The sequence below is a fragment of the Archocentrus centrarchus genome, chromosome 4, assembly GCF_007364275.1.
Source record: "Archocentrus centrarchus isolate MPI-CPG fArcCen1 chromosome 4, fArcCen1, whole genome shotgun sequence".
Lineage (NCBI taxonomy): Eukaryota > Metazoa > Chordata > Actinopteri > Cichliformes > Cichlidae > Archocentrus > Archocentrus centrarchus.
Window position 1 is genome coordinate 8,332,751 of NC_044349.1, and position 20,682 is coordinate 8,353,432.

General features: G+C 40.4%; 3 protein-coding genes across 3 annotated transcripts; 1 reads left to right on the forward strand and 2 right to left on the reverse strand.

Moving 5' to 3' along the window:
* Positions 1–468: 468 nt before the first annotated feature.
* Positions 469–11,338, forward strand: LOC115778986 (calcium-binding mitochondrial carrier protein SCaMC-1-like). Its single transcript, XM_030727394.1, has 10 exons — positions 469–1,037; positions 2,731–2,857; positions 2,952–3,039; positions 4,303–4,414; positions 7,232–7,390; positions 8,281–8,433; positions 8,570–8,677; positions 8,822–8,989; positions 9,171–9,321; positions 10,269–11,338. Exons 1-10 carry the CDS (start codon positions 855–857, stop codon positions 10,448–10,450), a joined length of 1,431 nt encoding a protein of 476 aa, XP_030583254.1. The 5' UTR covers positions 469–854; the 3' UTR covers positions 10,451–11,338.
* A 612-nt stretch (positions 11,339–11,950) lies between these two features.
* Positions 11,951–13,958, reverse strand: LOC115779206 (transmembrane protein 69-like). Its single transcript, XM_030727738.1, has 3 exons — positions 13,845–13,958; positions 13,124–13,168; positions 11,951–13,024 (listed from the first exon to the last, which is right to left on the reverse strand). Exons 2-3 carry the CDS (start codon positions 13,166–13,168, stop codon positions 12,242–12,244), a joined length of 828 nt encoding a protein of 275 aa, XP_030583598.1. The 5' UTR covers positions 13,845–13,958; the 3' UTR covers positions 11,951–12,241.
* A 1,983-nt stretch (positions 13,959–15,941) lies between these two features.
* On the reverse strand, positions 15,942–20,425 carry tm4sf4 (transmembrane 4 L six family member 4). Its single transcript, XM_030727943.1, has 5 exons — positions 19,970–20,425; positions 19,188–19,277; positions 17,653–17,798; positions 17,112–17,298; positions 15,942–16,688 (listed from the first exon to the last, which is right to left on the reverse strand). Exons 1-5 carry the CDS (start codon positions 20,138–20,140, stop codon positions 16,671–16,673), a joined length of 612 nt encoding a protein of 203 aa, XP_030583803.1. The 5' UTR covers positions 20,141–20,425; the 3' UTR covers positions 15,942–16,670.
* Between the last annotated feature and the right edge of the window lie 257 nt (positions 20,426–20,682).

Here is a 20,682-nt window from a genome sequence, read left to right on the forward strand (position 1 = left end):
AAATTAAAACATATTTTAATACCCTTTGACACCAATATCAGACTCCGACGTCATGGCCGCACACTTATACTGCATCAGATAGATAGTATATGGGGCATTCTGGAAACTCCTTTTTTTATGATGCACAAAAACATGCCAAAGTGGCCTCAGGACTAAGTGCTCTTGCGCTTTGAAACAGTCACTTATGGGGTGAATTTTGCCCGGAGCAGCTGCTGGATTCCTGAGTATGACTCACTGAATAGACAAAGATAAGTCACACTGACTTTGTACTCTAGACCAATTGGGACAGGATCATTTTGCACACAAGGGTACTGTATTGTATGCGGGCATGCGTGCGCTCGCGTGGGGAGGTTTCACCGCACAAACCAAATAAACCAAAACAAACCGAGCACGTCAATTGCGCAAGAATTTAAACGAGGAGCGAAGGCGACTGTCTCACTTGACAGGAAACGTGGAAATATCCGACATGAGTAATAGTAACAGAGCAGTCTGTTTGTGTGTGTTTGTGTGTTGTCGAAGGGTGTGTCTCCGTCAGTGTGCGTGTGGGCAGTAAAAAGAGGAGGTCTCCAAGGCGAACTGAAACGAGTTTCTCCACCCATCTGCACAGAACGCTCCTACCTCTCCGTAGGCCAAATCTGCACACTATCGTGTGCCCGCTGGACTTCACGCTAACGCCGTCTCATGAGGACTTTTCTACGACTTCCCCAAACTGCACCGCGGAAGTCCTGAAACCACAAGCGCCAGCCACAGGAATCTGTTAGGGTTTCCACGGGAGATTACTTGCCCAGTTTGCGTGAGTGTGCGCGTCCGTGCGTGGAGCTCTACAGGCCTCTGCTGTTTTTATTTGTCGTTTAATGATGTATCAAAGCGTGAAGAAGCTCTTTTTTACGGACTGTCATTGCGCTGACGATGCGTCGAAGGCGTACGAAGAGTTGTTCGCCAGGCTGGACGCCGACAAGGATGGAAAAGTGGATGTGTCCGAGCTGAAGGCAGGCCTGGCCGCTATGGGCATCAAAAGCGAGGAAGGGGCACTTCAGGTAGAGTAATGATACAGTCTGGAACGCACAAAAATTCCAATTAAGGAGGGAAAACTGATATTTAGTGTATTTGCAACAGGCTGCTCTTTTTCAGCGTCAACCTTAAAAAAAAAAAACTTAAATTATAGGCATCAGAGGAGCTTCAGTGCTGTCACATTTATTAGGTTATTTACTTTACTTAAAAACTGCAGCCAAGATTAATTTCCGTGTTGATCTCTTATTGATCACACTTAAACCGAAGCTAAGCATGCACATCACACTTTTTAATCGTCAGATTTGTACAGTGCAGGCAAAAGCAGCGGATCTGGCTTTGGGGAGATGCAGATGGTTTGACTGATAAAATAATGCAATCAAACACAATTGTCTGGTCAACTGATTGTTACAGCCCAAGTTTACTTTGCTTTGCACCTCTGTGATCCTTATATGATGGCAACAGACACTCTGAACTCAGTTCAACTAGAGCTGAAAGTGAGATGTGTTCCCTGAATGTCGTGGAAAGTCGCCTCAGAAATATTATCAGCAGCTGAAATTCATCAGCAGATCCCGTTTGCTCAGCTGTCACCTAGAAGCAGACGTTCAAGTTTTCAAAGAACTTTAAGGACTTGTTTGTCAAGTTTATCCATGTCCAGCTTTCAGCTTAAAAAGTAGTCTGGCTTCAAGGGCCAATTACAAGCATTTAAGATTAGGTCTTAAGGTTAATTACATCCTTATTGTGCAGTCTAGTTTCTATGTGGGAAATGTTGCACTCGTCTTTCCTCTTATCAGTATATATGTGCACTGGAGCAAGGCACTAAAACCCAAATGAGTGCAAAATGTACTCTACGTTCAGGTTCCAACAGACCTGACAGTAGTTTCCCTCATCCTGGTTGTTTGTTTCTGCTGCAAAGAGCTGGAGGGATGAAGAAATTGTGCTCCAGAATTTTAAAAACTGTCTCAAAGGTGAACTTTAATCGTGGGCTGTGACTTTAAGTGGAAGGTCGCACCTTTATTGCATTCTTTACACTCATAAGTCAGTCTGACAGCTTTAAAAGTTTGAGTCGGGGACAAAAAGGTAAGGAGAGGCCGCTGCAGTTTGTAACCAGGTGCTATAAAACAGGAGTTTTCCCTTTTTAATGCACTGATATGATAATATAATAGCCTTATTTGCTCATTGCCCTCATAGAGAAATAATTCATCTGTCTGAAGCTGACTATTTTAACATGAAATGCATATTTTACTTTTTAAGAAAGAGCAATAACTCATTAAAGTTGTGATTCCAGGTGTTATTTTGTCTTTCCATTAATTTGCTACAGCCTAGCAAGACAATGGACAGTTCTCTTGGACAATTTCTCTTCATACTAAATATTCTCTTCAAAAAAATATTCAGTAAAAGCAAAGCAGAAAATACTACATGAGTGGCAACAGCAAATGATCAATAAGCAATGAGCAGGCAGAGGACTCTACATACACACACACACAGGAAGTGAGTTCAGATAAAGTCAAGGAGCATTTTGCGGTGTTATTCTGCCACCAACCGCCACAACCGGGCAGCTGCTCTTTGAAGAGGAGATGGAAGACTCGCCTCATTTCGCGGCAGAACTCAGACCTCTCCCCTCACCTTACGAGGAGGTCAAACACCCGGCTGCAGCAAACACATGAGGTATGGCAACACCAAGAAGAGCGATTGCTAATATTTGTGCGTTTTTCCCTTCAGAAAATCATCTCTGCTGGAGACCAAAACAAAGATGAAGGGCTTGACTTCAGCGAGTTCTCAAAGTACCTGAAAGAACATGAGAAGAAGTTGCGACTGACCTTCAAGAAGTTGGACAAAAACAAAGATGGTACGGTGACAGTTTTATTTTGTAGCATATTTGAATGTTGAAAATGTGCAAATAAATGCTTATATTACAAATATAAACACTCATTTTGTAACAGGTCAAATAGACATCATGGAGATAAAGCAGTCACTTGCTGATCTGGGGCTGGAGATCTCTAAGGAGCATGCAGAAAAAATCCTTCAAAGGTATTTCAGCTTATTGTGTAGCTCTTACTCTGCAAGCAAGCTGTGAACTCACAGCCGTATCCTGAACTAGACGAGAAGGAAAGCAGCTTGACGCACCACAAGTTAAAGGTGGAAACCCGTGTGCAGGACTGATAACTAGCTCAGAGTGTAGCTTGGCCCTAAAGAGGGGTGAGTGCACATGATAAAGAGCTGGCAAGATGTTTGACTTCCCTGAGACGGCATGTCAACATGAGGGAAAAATATTATTAGTGGGAGATAGTTTTTCTCTTATTTTTGAGTATAAGTGCAGAGCTGGCTCCTGACTTTTGGCCAAACTCTGTCTTGTCAATCAGAATGGGTTTTTTTTTTTTTTTTTTGGTACGTCCATGTACTAAAAAACATATTAACACTCAACTCAGAACATGTTTTGGTGTACATATGGAGCAGACACTCATGTTTGGGTGTACATATGGAGCAGACACCCGCTGAACTTAAATCAAACAGGTGCAAATTAGTAACATGAGGCTTCCGCTGTTCTCCGTTTTGAAACAGCTATTAGTATTGTTCAGGATCACCAGCTCTGACAAAATTAGCTCCCCTCCATCGGTGCCTCCTTTTTTTTTTTTTTTGGAGACTGTGCTGCAGCTGAAACGTGAAAATGCTCAGCAACAGCACTGACCTGCTGATGCGTCGGTCTAGGTCTGTGCAGAAGCAGCAGGGGCTGAACAGTAATGCGCTGTATTTGCATAAGCAAAACTTGATGCAGCACATCTACAGGAATATGCATAACAGTGAGATTGCTCAGTGGGGTGGGGGCAGAACAGAAGCTAAAGAGCAGTTAGGGCTAGTTTCCTAATTCTGCTTAAAAATACTGAGAAATAAACGTAGGGCAGCACTGTGGCGTGGTGGTTAGCACTGTTGCCTCACAGCAAGAAGGTCTTGGGTTTGAAACCACCATCTGGCCGGGACCTGTCTGTGTGGATGTTGCATGTTCTTCCCGTGTCTGCGTGGCTTTTCTCCGAGTTCTCCAGCTTCCTCCCACAGTCCAAAGACATGCAGTTAGGTTAACTGGTGATTCTAAAGTCTGCCTCTCACCCTATAGCAGCTGGGATATGCTGAAAAGGATGGATGGAAGCTCAGAATCATGGGAATTGGGCTGTTTTTTTATTTCAATGCTTAGCTTTATTTTATTTTAATTTTTTAAAGAAGCTTTTACTTATCAGTGGTTGTTTTGAAGTATAGAGTCTTAAAGATCTGGATTTTAAATAAAAATGTGTGTTACAGTATTGATGCGGATGGCACCATGACTGTGGACTGGAATGAATGGAGAGAGCATTTCCTGTTTAACCCAGCCACCAACCTGCAGGAGATCATCCGCTACTGGAAGCACACCACGGTGAGGACCATCACTCACTAACTCTGCGCTGTATGTGTTTAGCTGGAAGTGTTGCTGTGGTTGTAGCCATTGATGTAGTTGCACTACTTGCAGTGGCTGGTTTTGTTGCAGAAAATACTATATTTCTTCTTCTTCTTATTGCTCACAGGTTGGTGTGTATTTAATAAATTAAAGTTTAAACTAGTTAGTTCGTTGCAATGCAGGTTTCTGCCACAGAGAGGTGATGCAGGGAAACTGCAGAGGGAGAATCTGTTCAGGTATTGTTCAGGTGTCGGTCAGGCTTTAGAAGCTAAGTATTTTTTTAGCTTATTGCTTGTAAAATGAATAGTGAACGTGGGCATAACTATACCCCCCCCCCCTTTCTTATAGAAAAATAAATCAGCAAAATCAGGAGTTTTCAAAGTTTTAATAATCAGGTGTCAATTACGAAAGCTAGTGTGTGATTGAGGCCCTTCATATGTAGTATAATATGAACTGTGGATGCTTCTTCTTTCCTTGTTGTGATTGCTTGCTGCACAAAATATTATTGTGCAGCAAGCACGGTTTAACTCCGAGATTCTCAAATCTTTAACTCGGTTTAACTCCGAGATTTGAGAATCTCGGAGTTAAACCGAGTTAAACCGTCCAGCCTGTGGCATTGTGTACTTTTTTCATACCTCTGCTAAAGACCAAAACACTAAAGGTGAGAGTAATGAGAGACAGATGTCAGCTGATAATGGATTTGGGAGAGCTTTGGCAACAGTTGGGTACCTCTGTGCCAGCAGATTAGATCCATTCATGTCCAGAGCAGACGTGAGGGAGGAGGAGGAGGACGAACCTGAGGAATTTCTCATTTCTGAATGAAATGAACTCTGAATTGTAAAACAGAGGGTAACACTGAAAAAGAAATGTGACTCATTTGTGGTGATAGTCCATGTTTTCAGAATCAGAATAGCTTTGTCATTATATGTCAAACATATAACAAAATTGCGTTCCAGAACACCCATCCAAGAAAAAACCAAACAAATCAAACAAACATGGGAGTCCAGTTTTTGAAGTTCAATCTTGAATGGACCAAAAGTTTCACTCCAACATTTTATTAAATTAAAAAGGAATAATCAAATGCTCAAGAGCTGCTGGTTGGTGCCTATATTTAAGTATAGTTGGATGCTAGAATAGCATCCACTTTCAGTCAGTGGTTAATCTCCTGTGTTCACTGCCTTCATTCACTGGCATAAGCTCGGAAGTTAAATTAACCTTTGGTTTCTAAGCTGTGCAGAGATGAGCTAATTTCAGTCTGACCTGAAGGTGGATTAGCATATCATTAGGAGGATAGGAGGAAGTGAGAGGAACCGCATTTAGAATAGAAAGGGACAGGAGAGAGGAAACTGAGATGAAGCATCTGTGAGACTTCAGGACTGGTTGGGAACATCTATGGCAATGAAAACTTCTCATTTTTCCCAGTATTCAAGCCAAAGCTTTCTGGATTCATTGCGTTGTTCTGCGGACCGTGGACCTCAGTCCGGATACTTCATTAGAATTGTGTGAAGGATCCTGACGGGTCTGAGAACTGGAGTTTAGGAGGGACCTTGTGCAGTGCTAGAACTGAGTCAGCAGTTATCAAAGGTTTGAGATGGCCATGGCTCTGCTGCAGCCTCAGCAGCAGCAGCAGCAGCAGCAGGAAAGCTGGTTTTTCCTCGACTTTGAAGACGATTGGCTGTATGAGTTGGATGTGGATATGGTAGGTTCTTGTATTCAGATGTTCAGTTTAGGTTGTCATCTGGTTATGAATAAAAGTATTATTATTTTAGCTTGTTGCAAATACTGGTGAATGGATCAGCTTATTAAAATAAGCAGATAGAAATACTTCAACACACGGTTGAGGTAGTTTAGAAATAGTGTTGCAATTATGTATCTTGTCCACTGGTAGCTTAATATTTTACCTTTATATTATGTCAGGTATAAAGACTTCCATTTACTGACCAGCTTTCTTTAAAACCAAAAAATTCCTCACATAATGTACAAATAAAATGACAAACTGTATTTTAACCACTAACTACACATCACAGTGTTCTATTTGCAGATGAAGCTTAAAGTTATGTTAGCAATCAATCCCAGTCTTAACGTTTTTTAGGAAGCACATTTGTGTTTTTTTTTTTTTGTTTTTTTTTTTTAAGGTGGATTTGTGATCTTGCGTCAGCTAAAACAGTGGCTTTACGTCAGTGACGTGCAGTGATGTAATTGATCTCACAGCATGGACCTGTAGTTATGCAAGTTTTGGATAAGGGTATGGCCCGTGTCCCGTCCTTTTAAGCATTACGCTCAAGGTGAAACTGGGAATATGTGGTTACGAAGCTGTTCAGCTTAACTAAAAGTTAATCTGCAGAGCAGTCCAGTGGGGTTCACACTGCATTTCAAAGGATTCAAAGTGCCAGTGTGGGAGACAAAGTCAGAATTAATGGGTTTGTTTAGACAGCCTTGTAGAACAAAGCTGTCATGTTTCAGCTATAATAACACATCATTTCACTGGCTCTGGGAAATTTGCAGTTTTTCTTTCAGGGACTATTTACTTTTCTTTTCCAAACTTAATAGCATAGACTGTATGCAAATGATTTCCATAGCCACCATGTCAGCACCCACTGGATTGTGGACTACTATGTTCAAATCTTTATTTATTTATTTAGCCCATTGCTGTGTTTTTGTTGTTTCTTTTTTTTTTCTGTACATGTTGGAAAAGACAGCAGAGCTGATTAGCCAGAGGCTGTGTGCACCTTTTATATATAGTCTATGCTCAGCAGCCACTCTGACTATGACTTGACTGTACTGTATTGGGTGTAGGTTTTGGACATTGGTGACAGCCTCACCATCCCAGATGAGTTCACAGAGGAGGAGAAGACGACAGGTCTGTGGTGGAAGCAGCTGACAGCAGGGGCTGTGGCGGGCGCCGTGTCCCGTACAGGAACCGCCCCTCTGGACAGAATGAAGGTCTTCATGCAGGTGGGTCAAGGTTTCTTTTAGATTTGATCAGATGCCTGCTTTGTTGCTCCCGTGTACTTTTCTCCATGATCTAGATTTTTATTTAGTATTAATTTGTCCAAGGGGTGGCATATGTGCTTCAGTATGCTGTGGCATGGTTGCAAAAATGGCACAGAATTAGCTTAGAAAAAATATGGTTTTGTGTTAGTTTTGGTTATCCTGTAAAAAAGAAAAACCAACATAAATAAACTCACTAGACACTTTATTAGGTACACATTGCTGGTAGTTGATTGAACCCACTCCTCCTTTCAGAACTGCTTTAATTAAATTAGATTAGATAAAACTTTATTAATCCCTTTAGGAAGATTCCGTCAGAGAAATTAAAGAAATTATCTTCATGGCACAGATTCAAGAAGGTGCTGGAAACATTCCTCAGACATTCTGGTCCATGTCGACATGATAGCATCACACAGTAGCTGCAGATTTGCCAGCTCCACATCCATGATACAAATCTCCTGTTCCACCACATTCCAAAGGTCCTCTATTGGATTGGGATCTGGTGACTGTGGAGGCAATTTGAGTACAGTGAACTCATTGACATGTTCAAGAAACCAGAATGAGATGATGTGAGCTTTGTGACATGGGGCATTATCATGCTATACGCTGGAATAAGAAGATGGCTACACTGTGGTCATGAAGGCATGGGCATGGCCAACAACAGTCAGGCAGGCTGTGCTGTTTAAATGATGCTCAATTGGTACTAAGGGGCCCAAAGTGTACCAAGATTAATATCCCCCATATACAAAGAAGAAAGGCACCAACTCCTTTCTTCCCCATTCTGGTGCTTGCTTTGAATTTCAGCAGGCAGATGCATTGAGTTGTTACGACTTAAAATTCCTTTTTATTCACAGGTGCATGCTTCCAAAAGCAACAAAATCAGCCTGGTTGGAGGCTTTAAGCAAATGTTAAAAGAAGGGGGGATGACTTCTTTGTGGAGAGGAAATGGTATTAACGTCATGAAGATTGCCCCTGAGACGGCCATAAAATTCATGGTTTATGAACAGGTAACTGCTTTTCCACCCCTCTTAACAGATTCCAGTATAAATCTCAGCTTATGGGTCATGGCACATGCCACCTGCTGAGAACTACTAAGACCAACAGTCATTTTGTCATGAAGTTTTCCTGTCCCTGTGTCACCAGTATAAGAAGCTGCTGTCCAGTGAACCAGGTAAGGTGAAAACCCACGAGAGGTTCATGGCAGGATCGCTGGCTGGAGCCACCGCACAAACCGCCATCTACCCCATGGAGGTATGTGGAAATGTAACAAGCTTCCATCTCATATGGAGACACATACTGTGTATATGGCGTGTGCAGTATTAATGGTTTGTTAAATGCGTCACATGTCTTGTGCCTGGTGTAGAACACCCACAACGATAATCTTTGTTTCTTCAGGTGATGAAAACCCGTATGACACTGAGGAAAACCGGACAGTACTCGGGAATGTTTGACTGTGCCAAGAAAGTCCTGAAGAACGAGGGAGTGAAGGCATTTTACAAGGGCTACATTCCCAATATTCTGGGCATCATCCCCTACGCTGGGATAGATCTGGCAGTGTATGAGGTACATACCGATGAATTCTTCTTATCTGGAAAAATGCAGGTTCAGTAGTAGTGTTACATACAACACTACACTCATAGTAAACTCAGTTTTCCTCTGTTTAAGCATAATTTGCACACTGACTTTGCTAACTGTGATACAACAAACCCTCAGCTTGTACTCAAACCTGCCTTTTCCTTACCAGAGCTTGAAGAACTTCTGGTTGTCCCGCTATGCCAAAGACACTGCCAATCCAGGGGTTCTGGTGCTGCTGGGCTGCGGTACCATTTCCAGCACCTGTGGGCAGCTGGCCAGCTATCCCCTGGCTCTGATTCGAACCCGCATGCAAGCACAAGGTACGGTGAACCAAACCCCATTAAAAACCCACTCATTTTTTTTTTAAATGCTGACATTTAACTTGTGGTCCCAGAATGTTATCCAGAGGTTACAAAGTGCTTCACATGGAAATAAAAGATAAGAAAGCAGTAAACTAGAAGTGCCGGTTGAAGAAAAGTATTAAAGCAAGAGAATTATATTAAAACTGGAGAATGATGGACTTCATATTATTTGGAAGCGGCCTTATAACTCTCCCCAGACTGATGGGTAGCAACAGCTGCTTCTTTAAGCACACTGCTGACATTTCTCCTCCTTGGCATTGTGTTAACACACACCTGAATCCTCCACACCAACAAACTACCAGAACCTCTTCTTTTATAGAGGTGCTCACACTCGCTGATGATCAGTTAGTCAAGTGTATTTAATTAGCAGCACCTGGCTGCTGCTTATCCTCCTAATTCCTGTGGAAGGCTGTGCTTAGTTTTTCACACACTGCTTCTGCACTTTGCTGAATATTTGTTAAATAAATAACACAGTGCAATATGTCATGTATTGCTGCTCATCTGAGGTTGCATTTCAATCATTTAAAGACCAGATGATTTGTTCTAATGTCCTGATATGTAAAACAATACAAAAAGATCACAGACATCTGAAACTGTAAAAATGTGTTGGGTATTAAAAGTGTTTTTTAATACAGATTTTTATACTTTCATATAAAACATGCTCTATTGATAATGGTTTCTATAGTTTACATGCAATCCAAAAGAGTAACCATGTAACTACACTACAATCAAGTGACTTTATTTTTTTTGTCTCAAGTCCAATGAGGTATAATTTAAGTGAAACAGAAGTACTTCAAAACTGTCCTACAGTGCAGTTAAATTACCTCATAACAATGGCTGTGATTGTGTACACTTTAAACATGACATCTTTTCCTTCAATTGTCTGACTTTAACTTTTTCCTCAGCTTCTGTTGAGGGCTCAGAGCAGCTGCCAATGAGCGTGATGGTAAAGAAGATTATGGAAAAGGAGGGCTTCTTTGGACTTTACCGTGGCATCCTGCCCAATTTCATGAAGGTCATACCGGCTGTCAGCATCAGCTACGTGGTGTATGAGTACATGCGGTCCGGACTGGGTATTCAGAAGTAGTCAGCAGAATCCTCTGTGGCTGCATGTGTTCATGAGTGGAAGAAGAGATGAAACTTTTTATTTTTAAATTTCAAAAAACTCCCCCTTTTTTGTATGGTCTTTATCATTGTTTACCTGTAGTCCACCAAAGTCTGGACTCAAACAGCTGCAGATGGAACCTTTGCAGATGCGATCGCAGGCCTTTGCTCATACGAAGCCACTACTGTTAAAGTGTTTAGAAAATCCTGCACTGCTAATGCAGGGCTGACAGTAAGATCGCTACAAAGTTTCCAAATGTTGGCTGTGTTTACTATGCACTCCTAGCTCACTTTGGATCAACTAAATTTTGGCTTTGAGAACCAAAATACTTTATAGGGTTAATTTCTTTTAATTGTTGAATAGAAATGCCATTATTTGTATTTCAGGGTCTTATTATGTCACTCTACCAGGAATATGTCACATGTCCCTCTATTTAACCAAAAAGCAACTTTAAACAAAAAGTCCAAGAATTCGCCCACTACATCTTCATGCTTTTTGTTGTCTTGTCATAATCAACAATTAGACTAAAGGCTGAAGTCATAATTTTTCAAGTTTGTGTGGCAGGGAATCTTTCACAAAGAAATCTGAGGAAACTAAAAAAAAAAAACCCAAGTGCAATACTGTATTTACACACTCTGTGACATCTGAAAGAGGGCCGACCTTTTAGGAATGGGTTTCATCTGAGGGTCATTGGTTCATCAAAGGGTCTTTTTATACAGGACACAGAATGAGAAATGTGCCTTATGGGATTTTTTTTTTTCTCTGATATCTGTGGACTTCAGCACCCATGTTTTCTCTTGCCTTTCTTTCTAGTATTTGTTTAATAGGCGCTGGTGTTTACATGAATAAATTTAAATACGAATGTGAAAAGATGCGTGCATTTCTTTTCAAATTGTAATAAAAGTTAAATTAATTTGTTGCCCAACTGAGACGAGTTCTACAATTAGCTCAATCTTTTATTCTGGTGTTCACACCTCTGGCTTTGGGTGTCATTTTACCGCTGAGGCTTTAAGTAGAGATTACTCCAGTTTAGATCTTATTAAATAACTCTTTTCCCCGGTGATGTCAGTACTCCCCATTTTAACTGCCTGATCCCAGCTACGTAAAAGTACAGTGGTGCTGCTAATTTGAAGTACAGAGTGGAAATGTTGCCTTAGAGATATGCAGTTCTCATTGAACAACTCAACTTGCAGTGGGCAAATTGTTTGAATCATGTAAATAACAAAAATAAGTGTTTTTCCCTCATTTACTGAATACTAAACATTTTCATAAAACAAAGTTAAACATTTTTCTAGAAATGAGCACTTCTCTCAAAACTGTCAGTGGTGCATATATCAAATATTAATTCAGTAAGAAGCTGCTGCACCTTCAATCCATTCTTTTTTAAATACCTGTAGAGTACAAAAATCCTTGACTTTGGCGTCTCCTAGTGGTTTTAAAAATCCCTGACATACTTGTTTCTTAATAATAATCAGGTTCACATTTTCTATACAGTGAAGGTTTATTATAATGGAAGGAGGGAACACAATTTTTCCACATTACCAAGAAAAAGAGGAACAGAGTCTTGAAGCCTGTTTCTAAAAGATGGGTACACATGAATTTTTTCCCTGCTTTAACAGTCTGTTACATGATATACAAGACATGCAACCTCTAGAAACAAAGTTCAACATGACATTAGTCTGAGATCATTAACAGGCGCAGAAGACATCAAAGCCTTTAAGCTGGCTCACAAATAAAAATTTGTAACCCAGGGATGTCCTGCCCACCCACTTATCAATCTCTGAAAATGTTCTTTTCTGGGTAAGAACCATTCATTACAAGGGTGCCTACAAGAGAAAAAAACGCAACAGCGGTCAGGACAGCACGTAGGGCTTTAAACCAGCTGGGGTAAGTGGGAAGCAGAGACAGATCATAATGCAGTGAGATTCCAAGTCCCACGATAATCATGGTGGCAGCAGGAACGATGCTGTCGCTCATCAGCATGGTCACCCAGGCTAAGAGGGAGGGGACCACGCTGTTGGCCAGGTTTATCCAGTCAGGTCTGGCTGGGCTGCTTTCGGGAAGAGCAAATCCCCATCGCGCTCCACCCAGAAAAGATACAATGGAGGCAGCGTAGGCTAGCTGAGCATAAGCTAACTCTGGGTAGTAGCTCTCAGTCACAGCCATAAACAGAGTGGGTGAGATGAAGGGGATAAGCCCTGCAAACCCCAGGTATAGGGCAGGTTTGGGACCTTTCCACAAGTCCTTCATGTCATAGCGCAACAGATCTAACTCTCTAGGAGGTGGTTCAGGCTGTGCTCGCTTCTTCAACCTCACAGCAGAAGAGTGGAAGTGTCGGCTCCTCCCCAAAAAAGCAGCATCATGGATCTGGGTTCTCTGGAAGAGCTCAGTCTTCTGAAAGCTAAACACAGTAAGAGGTTTTACGTGTCCTGTGCCCCTTTCTCTAGACCAGAGACTGGCCGATGAAGCCCAGCTGGAGGACACAGATCCACCACCAGAGGCCCCAGTCAGGACTGATGTCCAGCATCTTTGCACAGGACCTGCCCAGTATAAAACCTAAAAAGACAATCACAATAAGGTTTAAAAAAAAAAAAAAAAAAAGTTATAAAACTCTAACAACAGGCCTTTTAGAGCTGTTAAAATTGTGTGTGTTACCTTCTGGGTTGCAAAGCTGCTTCTTCTAAATATAACAGAAAGCATCTAATGAAGAATGGAGAAGAGGAAAGATTTAGACAATCAAGATTGAAATCCAAAAAAGCTTCTGCTACTCTTGCTGCTATCCTTCTGTCACAAATGAGCCCTGACACTCGTCTACACCCAGCCTACACTCTCGTGCACTTGTGCTCTCTGTTGCAGGGGATGGTTGAACCCAGGCATTTAAACTCATCCACCTTCACTACCTCTGCTCCTTGACTGAGACAAAATGTTTCAATGTCGACAAATCTTTTGATTTTGTAGAATAACCATTTTTAAACATCTATAAATTGCAAAATTTTCTATCAATCCTAGCAGAAGTCTAAGTGTCTGAGGACAGGGAAAATCGTCTGTTCAAGTTTATTCTTCTTAGGAGTCAAACCTTTCCCTCACTCACCTAAACTACCGGGTAAAGTGTCTTCGGTAGCTAACGACATTTTTACAGCTCAGGCGGACATAATAACTTTAATTATATAAGTGAATAATTACAAAATAAATGTAACGTCTTGACACCTGCTGCTGTGTAGCTGAGTCCTTCTAGGAGGACTCCCGGTGTCTCTGTTGACACAGGCTAACACTGACTCAGGTAAGGCCCAGAACAAAAGCTAGCAAACTGGAGAGCCTCTCATCGCACCGACACTAATGAGAGCCCCGTTCATGAAAATGCAGACACTAACATTACCTTTGTTTCACGATGTAAACGTCATACTTCAAAAGTTATTTCTCTTCGCGGTCAGCCTGCCAACATACTTCAAACTCTGGTACGCAGCTAATTGGTTCCGTGTTTGCACCGTGGTTTCCATAAATTCAGTTCCGCTACAAGTATCGACGGAAACGATTTAGCGCAAAACTCGACGTTCATCATCTTGTTTTGTTGGCATTCAGTCGTACAGCCAGGGGGCTGAAATTTTTACCTAAAAACACTAGGTCTCAGACGTAATGGAAATCCTCAAAACAGCTGAGATACATAAAAGAAAAAACAAATCCAAACTTTAAAAAAAGGACAAAAATATTAGACTTTATCATTTATATGCTTAAGAAGACTGAGATATTAAAAATATTACATATTCGTGAAACCTTGTTTTTGCTCTGGTATGACCTGGCCTTGTGTGCAGCAATAACTACATCTCAGTTTCTTATCTTAGTTTGTTGGTCAGTCCTATGAACTTCAGCCCATTCCTCAATACAAAACAAATGTCAGCTCTGGGATGTTGAGGTTTTCTGACATTAACTCTTGGCTTCAGGTCTTTCTCCAACATTTTTACTGGATTACGGGCAAGATTTTAAATGGCTACTCCAAGATGTTATATTTATTCCTCTTTAGTTACATGTGTGCTCAGAGTTGCTTTTTTTTTTGCAGCAGGACCCAGCAAGCTCCAACTCTTGGCTCCAGTGCAGCAAAGCAGGCCTAAACTATGACACCACCATGTTTTGAAAATGGAACACAAATTCTTATGCTGGATGCAATGTTTTCCTTTCCCATAATTCTTATTCAAAAACAAACCTAATTTGTCCCCAAAACAGTGTTAAATGAGGTTTCTGGGTTGTCTACACAATCTTTAACAAGCTGTACCTGGGCAACAGTGTACTTTTCAGAGAACAGATGTGTTCATCCTTGATATGCACATAATTATTTGTCACTGTGAACATGAATATTAGCCACTGTGAGAGAGTCCTTTGGTTGTTTGGAAGACACCCTGGGTTCCTTTGTGCACTCCCATCCAGCAGCCTCAATGTTGGTGTGATCTTTGTTGGTTGATCCTGGAAGGTAAGAGTGATCTTGAATTTCTTTCATTTGCACATAGTCTGTAATTTAGTGGAGTTCAAACTGTTTATTAACTCAGGTTTTAATAACCTTAATTAAAAAAAGAGCTCCAGTTTTCCTCCTCACACAGATGTCAGATGAATGTGTCTGAATCTGCGTTGCTGTCTTTCTGAATGTCTTTTAGTAAGTTAAGTGAAAAAAAGTACCGTACTTAGGTACACTTTTTGTATTTTGGTTTCAGTATGTTTACTTGTAGTTATTTTCTGAGCATTTTATAGACTAAAACATTTTATTAGTGACAAAAATGTATTTGTTAGATTAGACTACCTTTAAATTAGGCAAAAAAAAAAAAAGCTTCACACTGACTTTGCTGTGTTATGGGTCATTTTCTTAGTTATTGTTTATTTGTACCCTCAGTGTGCCTGCATCCTTATGTATCAAGTCTTTTTTTTTCTGTGTCCCTGATTTTTCAGTGTCCTTCTGTACACCTGATGCATATGATGGCTGCGGCCGCCATCATCTCTGGAACTTCTTTTTCGTTGCATGTTTCATGTACTGACAATAAAATGATTCTGATTCTGATTTCCAGCTGTTCCCACTTCTCTCATTACCTTGATGTGTATATATTGTCTGCATTTATCCCTTGTCCTTTGTTGCATCCTTGCCATTGTTTTCCTCCTGCTGTGTTCCCTCATGTCCATGTTCAAGTTAAGTCAAGTTGAAGTGAGTTTTTTGTTTTGTGCTGCTGGCACCCATCCAGCTCTGTTAATGTTTTGTGCTCTAGCAAATAACGTTAAAAACCAAGTTTAGTTCTTGCCTCTGGAGTCCTGCTCTGGGGTGTTCTGCCTGACTGTCACACCATTAGATGACAATTTTATTACTTTCAATGTGTAAAAAAAGGCTACAGTCTGGAGATGTGTAACTTTCAGTATATATTTCTGCAAATGATGCTGGATGAGATCAATATAAACCACTTATTGTTTAGGGAACCCATGAAAATACTTTATTAACACATCAGACAATTTAAAGTCTCATGAGAAGACTTACAATTGTATCAAAAAGAAGGGGGAAAAACACCCATAGTGAGTAATTTGGGTTGAAAGCAGTAACTGTAGTAATAACATATAAAAGATTTAAGAAACAGAACAAGTCTTTTAGTAACACCACTCTCTGGAAGATGTATTATTATTTTTAGCCAAGTGTAGGTTTATTTTACAGCCTCCCCAGCAGGAGGCAGTCAAACAACAAAATATCTTATCCCAAGAAAAAAAACCCCTCCTTTTCTATAAAATAAGGTGTTTTAAGGAGTTACATTTATTTAGGTTTGACCACACAAGAAAAAATATAGAAAAAATAAAATCCGTCGTCCAATGACCTCATTTTCTATTTATACATAAAATATATTTTCTTATCAAAGCAGGTTTAACTCCACAGAATGAGTAAATGCATACAGCAGGAGGTGATCAGGGACTCCAGCAGTTAGTGTTGGAAATTATTTGCAGCGTAGCACATTCAGATTTAATAATAAGAAAACAGACTCATCCAGGGTCATTGAGAAGTTAATAGGAAACCCATAAAAAGTTCATATCCATTTCCACAGTGTTTTCAGATAAGTCCACACTGTGATCAATGAGCTCTTTTGCAAAATATTTCAGCCACAGCATTTAGTTTAAAGTAAGAATCAGATCATCGAGAGCCAGAATAAATACAGGAAAGTCAGCTGCCTTCAGCCACATGAAGTGTTCAGGCGGCACCATCGCTCTGAAAGACAAATATCATTAACATTTTTGTGTGTTTTGTAATCACCTTTGTTCACTGACACTAATCCTCAAGCTGTAAGCAATTGCATAATATCCTCCAGTACCATGAAGCTAACGTCAGAACAATAGAATATGAAATCTGCAATTAAAACTGCAGTATCACCTCCAGGTGCCTTAGAGGCAAAGTGTGCATTTAAAAAAAAAAAGATTCCTTAAACAAATAAAGATGCAACTGCAAGTAAGGCCCTTATTTTTATCATAGAAAAAAAAAATAGAAAAGTGTGTTAGAAAGGTGCAGTAAATAAATAAAGTAAATAATTATAATAATATAATGGGTGAATTCAAGTTTCCCTGCACATGATAGCCAATTCATGTCATAAAAAGACTCAACTGAAAAGAAACTTATATCAGACTAGAGACCTACCCCTCCACAGCAGCCACAGCAGTCCCCACACAGAGCTCCCAGCAGGCCATTTATCACCTGCACAGCACACAGCGCCACCTGGATTAGACCCATGACCAGCAGCACAGAGAACAGAGACAGATGCCAGTTCACCACACCTTTTGGCTCTTGACATGCTTCCCACAAAGATGAGTTGCCCAGGTAGTTTCTGGAGGGGAAGGGTTTAAAAGAGCCAGCAAATTTTATGAGCTACAACACCATTTACCTTAAGATACAAGAGACAAGCGCAGTGAAGGGAGCACTAACTAACTTAAACTCTTAAACTTTCAATTATAAGAACTGAATCACCCAACTCTAAAACCTCAGATGGGATCCCAGTGACAGCAGAGGTCATATTTGTGCTCCTCAAAAGACTGGAACATATTTAAAAAAAACATCATATCTCTGCAATATCACTGTCGCAGGTTTGACTACAGTTCCTCAATTCACTGTGCTTGACTCTTAACAACTCTACTGCAACTACTGCACATATTTAAAGACTTGATTATTCTCCGTGTCTCACCCATTAGAGAAGGGATAGCCCCAGTCCGTTGTGTTGCCTTCTTCAAAGAGACATTTAGGTCCATGGTTGATGGCCACTGCAGAAACTATAACTGAGTAACCGGCACCTAAAACACCAACACCTGCAAACAGTATGGAACTCAACATCTGCAGAGAGAGAGTGGGGAGAAGGAACGGGCAGTTACTCATACTGAGAGCCAATATATTTATCAATCTCACTTTAAACTTCTTAAACTGACAACAATGAAGTTATTTTCTTAGTATCAAGAAAACCATGCTCAAGGGCAGGTATACAAAACAACAGGGATGGATGTGTGTGTGTTTGTGTGTGTCTGGCAGACTTTTGTTTGACGAGTCTGTCCTCACATTTGCACACCTGCACATTCCCGGAGTATCGATCAGAATGTGTGTCCCTAAATGTTCAGTATCAGCACTATGTTACACATCCATGTGGGGAGTGGTACAGTGGTCAAATTTGTACCAATTTATGGGAGAGTGTGGGTGTGTTTTCCCAATTTATTGCAGTGTAAATCATGGTGTGTGTGTGTGTGTGTGTGTGTGTGTGTGTGTGTGTGTGTGTGTGTGTGTGTGTCTGTACATAGTGCCTCTCTGTTTGTTTTCCATTACATGCTCAGAGTAATTCCACACTGCAGTTAACAGGTGACTGGTAGAAGTGGCTAGACCCACAAGCTAATACTGCTATTATGAATGTCATTAAAATTTATTCAAATTAGAGCTTGGCATTTTTAAGGGTTTTAAAACTATAAGTTGTAAATAAATAAATTAAATACAAAGAAAAGTTTCATTTCCTGCAGACTCTTCCTGCCCTCACTTTGCAGATATCAAATATTTCTACTGAGATTGGATTCTTTTTAAATATAATTTTCATATTTCTTTTAATTCGGATTGAACACCAGTTAATTGTAGCAACTTATTTGTAGCAACATTTCCACTCACATTTGTACATTAAGTCATGCTGTAGGTGGCAATTATCCAGTGCCGTTGTGACACTCTAACTGCCCTTTCACTCTTTCTAAATCAGTGGCAGTAATGCATTTGTTGCACACACACAAAGATATGCTTTTTGAGTCCTTGGGCACCAAGTATGACTGAGCCTTATTTGCCCAAACAGAAGGTCACAGAACATATTTTGGTGTACAACATGTTCACTCCTTTCCATGGAGCTGCTTCCTTTCAAGGATCCTTTTCCACTGTTGTAGTTTAAAGGGACACTTGAACAGAGCCAGTGCACTAATGTCATTAATTGCACCTGCTGTTATCGTGCTAGGTTAGAGTCAAAGAATCTAATAAAATGTTGAAGTTAAACACATTTAGTTAATTTTCAGTGTTTTCTGCTGAGAATAAAATGTTTAAGCCAACTAAAATAAAACGCCGGTTTACGCAGTACTGTTTGGGGACCCACTGCAAATATCCCATACATTAAGTCTAATTTGTATCTGTGCCAATTTTTCAAAGCCGCTGCTGTAAATAATGTTGTCACTATTATAAAAAGTTGAACGCGAAACATCTTCTTACCGCAAATCTTCGCCCACAGCTTTCATTGCCGCAGCAACCGCAGCAGTCATTGTTTTTCAGACCCAGGAACACCAGAGCTGGGAAGATCATCTGGCAGCCAAAAACACACCCCAAGTTCACACACACACACACACACACACACACACTGTTTTTTAAAAACAGTTTTCACCTAGTGTTTTTTTTTTTTTTTTTAACAGATTCTTAAATCTGTTTCCTAAACTATTCATATTAAATCATAGATTAAATAATACATTAGATCCGCAAATCTTTCCTTTGCTCTTTAAAAACTTGTTTAAAACTAAAAATGATATTATTTATTTTTTTTATATCCAAATTTGAGCCGGCATAATTTGACCACCAAAACAAATTTTTCTGTTTAGGAATGCAAGTAAATAACTGATTTCGACATCTTAATAAAAAAAATTACAATAATTTTCTGCTTTTTTGTGAAAAGTAAATTTCAAAATTCATGAATAACAACAATAATTATATTTTAGCATTCAAAATATCATTTTGATTAAAGAGCTTACACATGCTGGTGGATTAACCATTACAGAAACATAAAAATGATTTTGGTAATCACCAACACTGTTAAACCTCACATTGGGTGGTGGTCTAACGAATTTGTTAAGCACTGTACATGATGGGGATTTTGCAACATTCTCATATTTATAATAATAACACAAATGATGCCATCATCATGGCATCATAAGTGACAGTTGAGTTTTTTAATTTATATTTTAAAAACACCATTTTAAAGTATACTTCACTAATGCACTCACCAGCACTCCAGATCCCAGAATGCCTCCAAAGTACCAGACCTGTTCTGTAATGTGTTCGCTGTCCTCCGGCTTTCCGCCGGGGAAGAAGAGCAGGATGTTGCACAGCACACACACGATGGACAGGGGCATCAGAGAGATCCCCAGACATTTGGCAAATCCACCTGAACACATTCTAACGCTGATGCTTCGACAGCTCCTGACAGGACCAACAACACCTGAAGTGGGCTTTAAAACTCTGCCTGGGTTGCTCTTTCCGTTGAATTATTTAGACTTAAATCAGTCCCAGCCTTTATACACTCCAAGGGTGGTCAAATCATAAAATTTGGTGTGGCACTGAAGAATATGGCTGCACCTGTTGCCTTAGACCTGTATTTTATCTCTACCTGTGGTGTCCCAACACACCCTAAAAATTTCTCAACAAATCTCTGACCTTACTGAGTGGTGTGTCTACCTCGCCTGTCCCGTATCTGAGGATGGTCAATGCTTAATTTGAGCCTTTATAACTCCCCCCTCCCTCCCGCCCACCCCCACCCATCTCTGTGTGATCTCATTGCTTCACTTTTACATTAGGATCTGTTTCACTCGCGTACATGATGTGCAAACACACATGTACATGCTTGTGGCTGCATGGAAAGCACACAGAGAGCCATTAATACAAGATTACATGCCTGTGTATGTGTGTGCACACAGACACAGCATTAAAGATGCAGTGG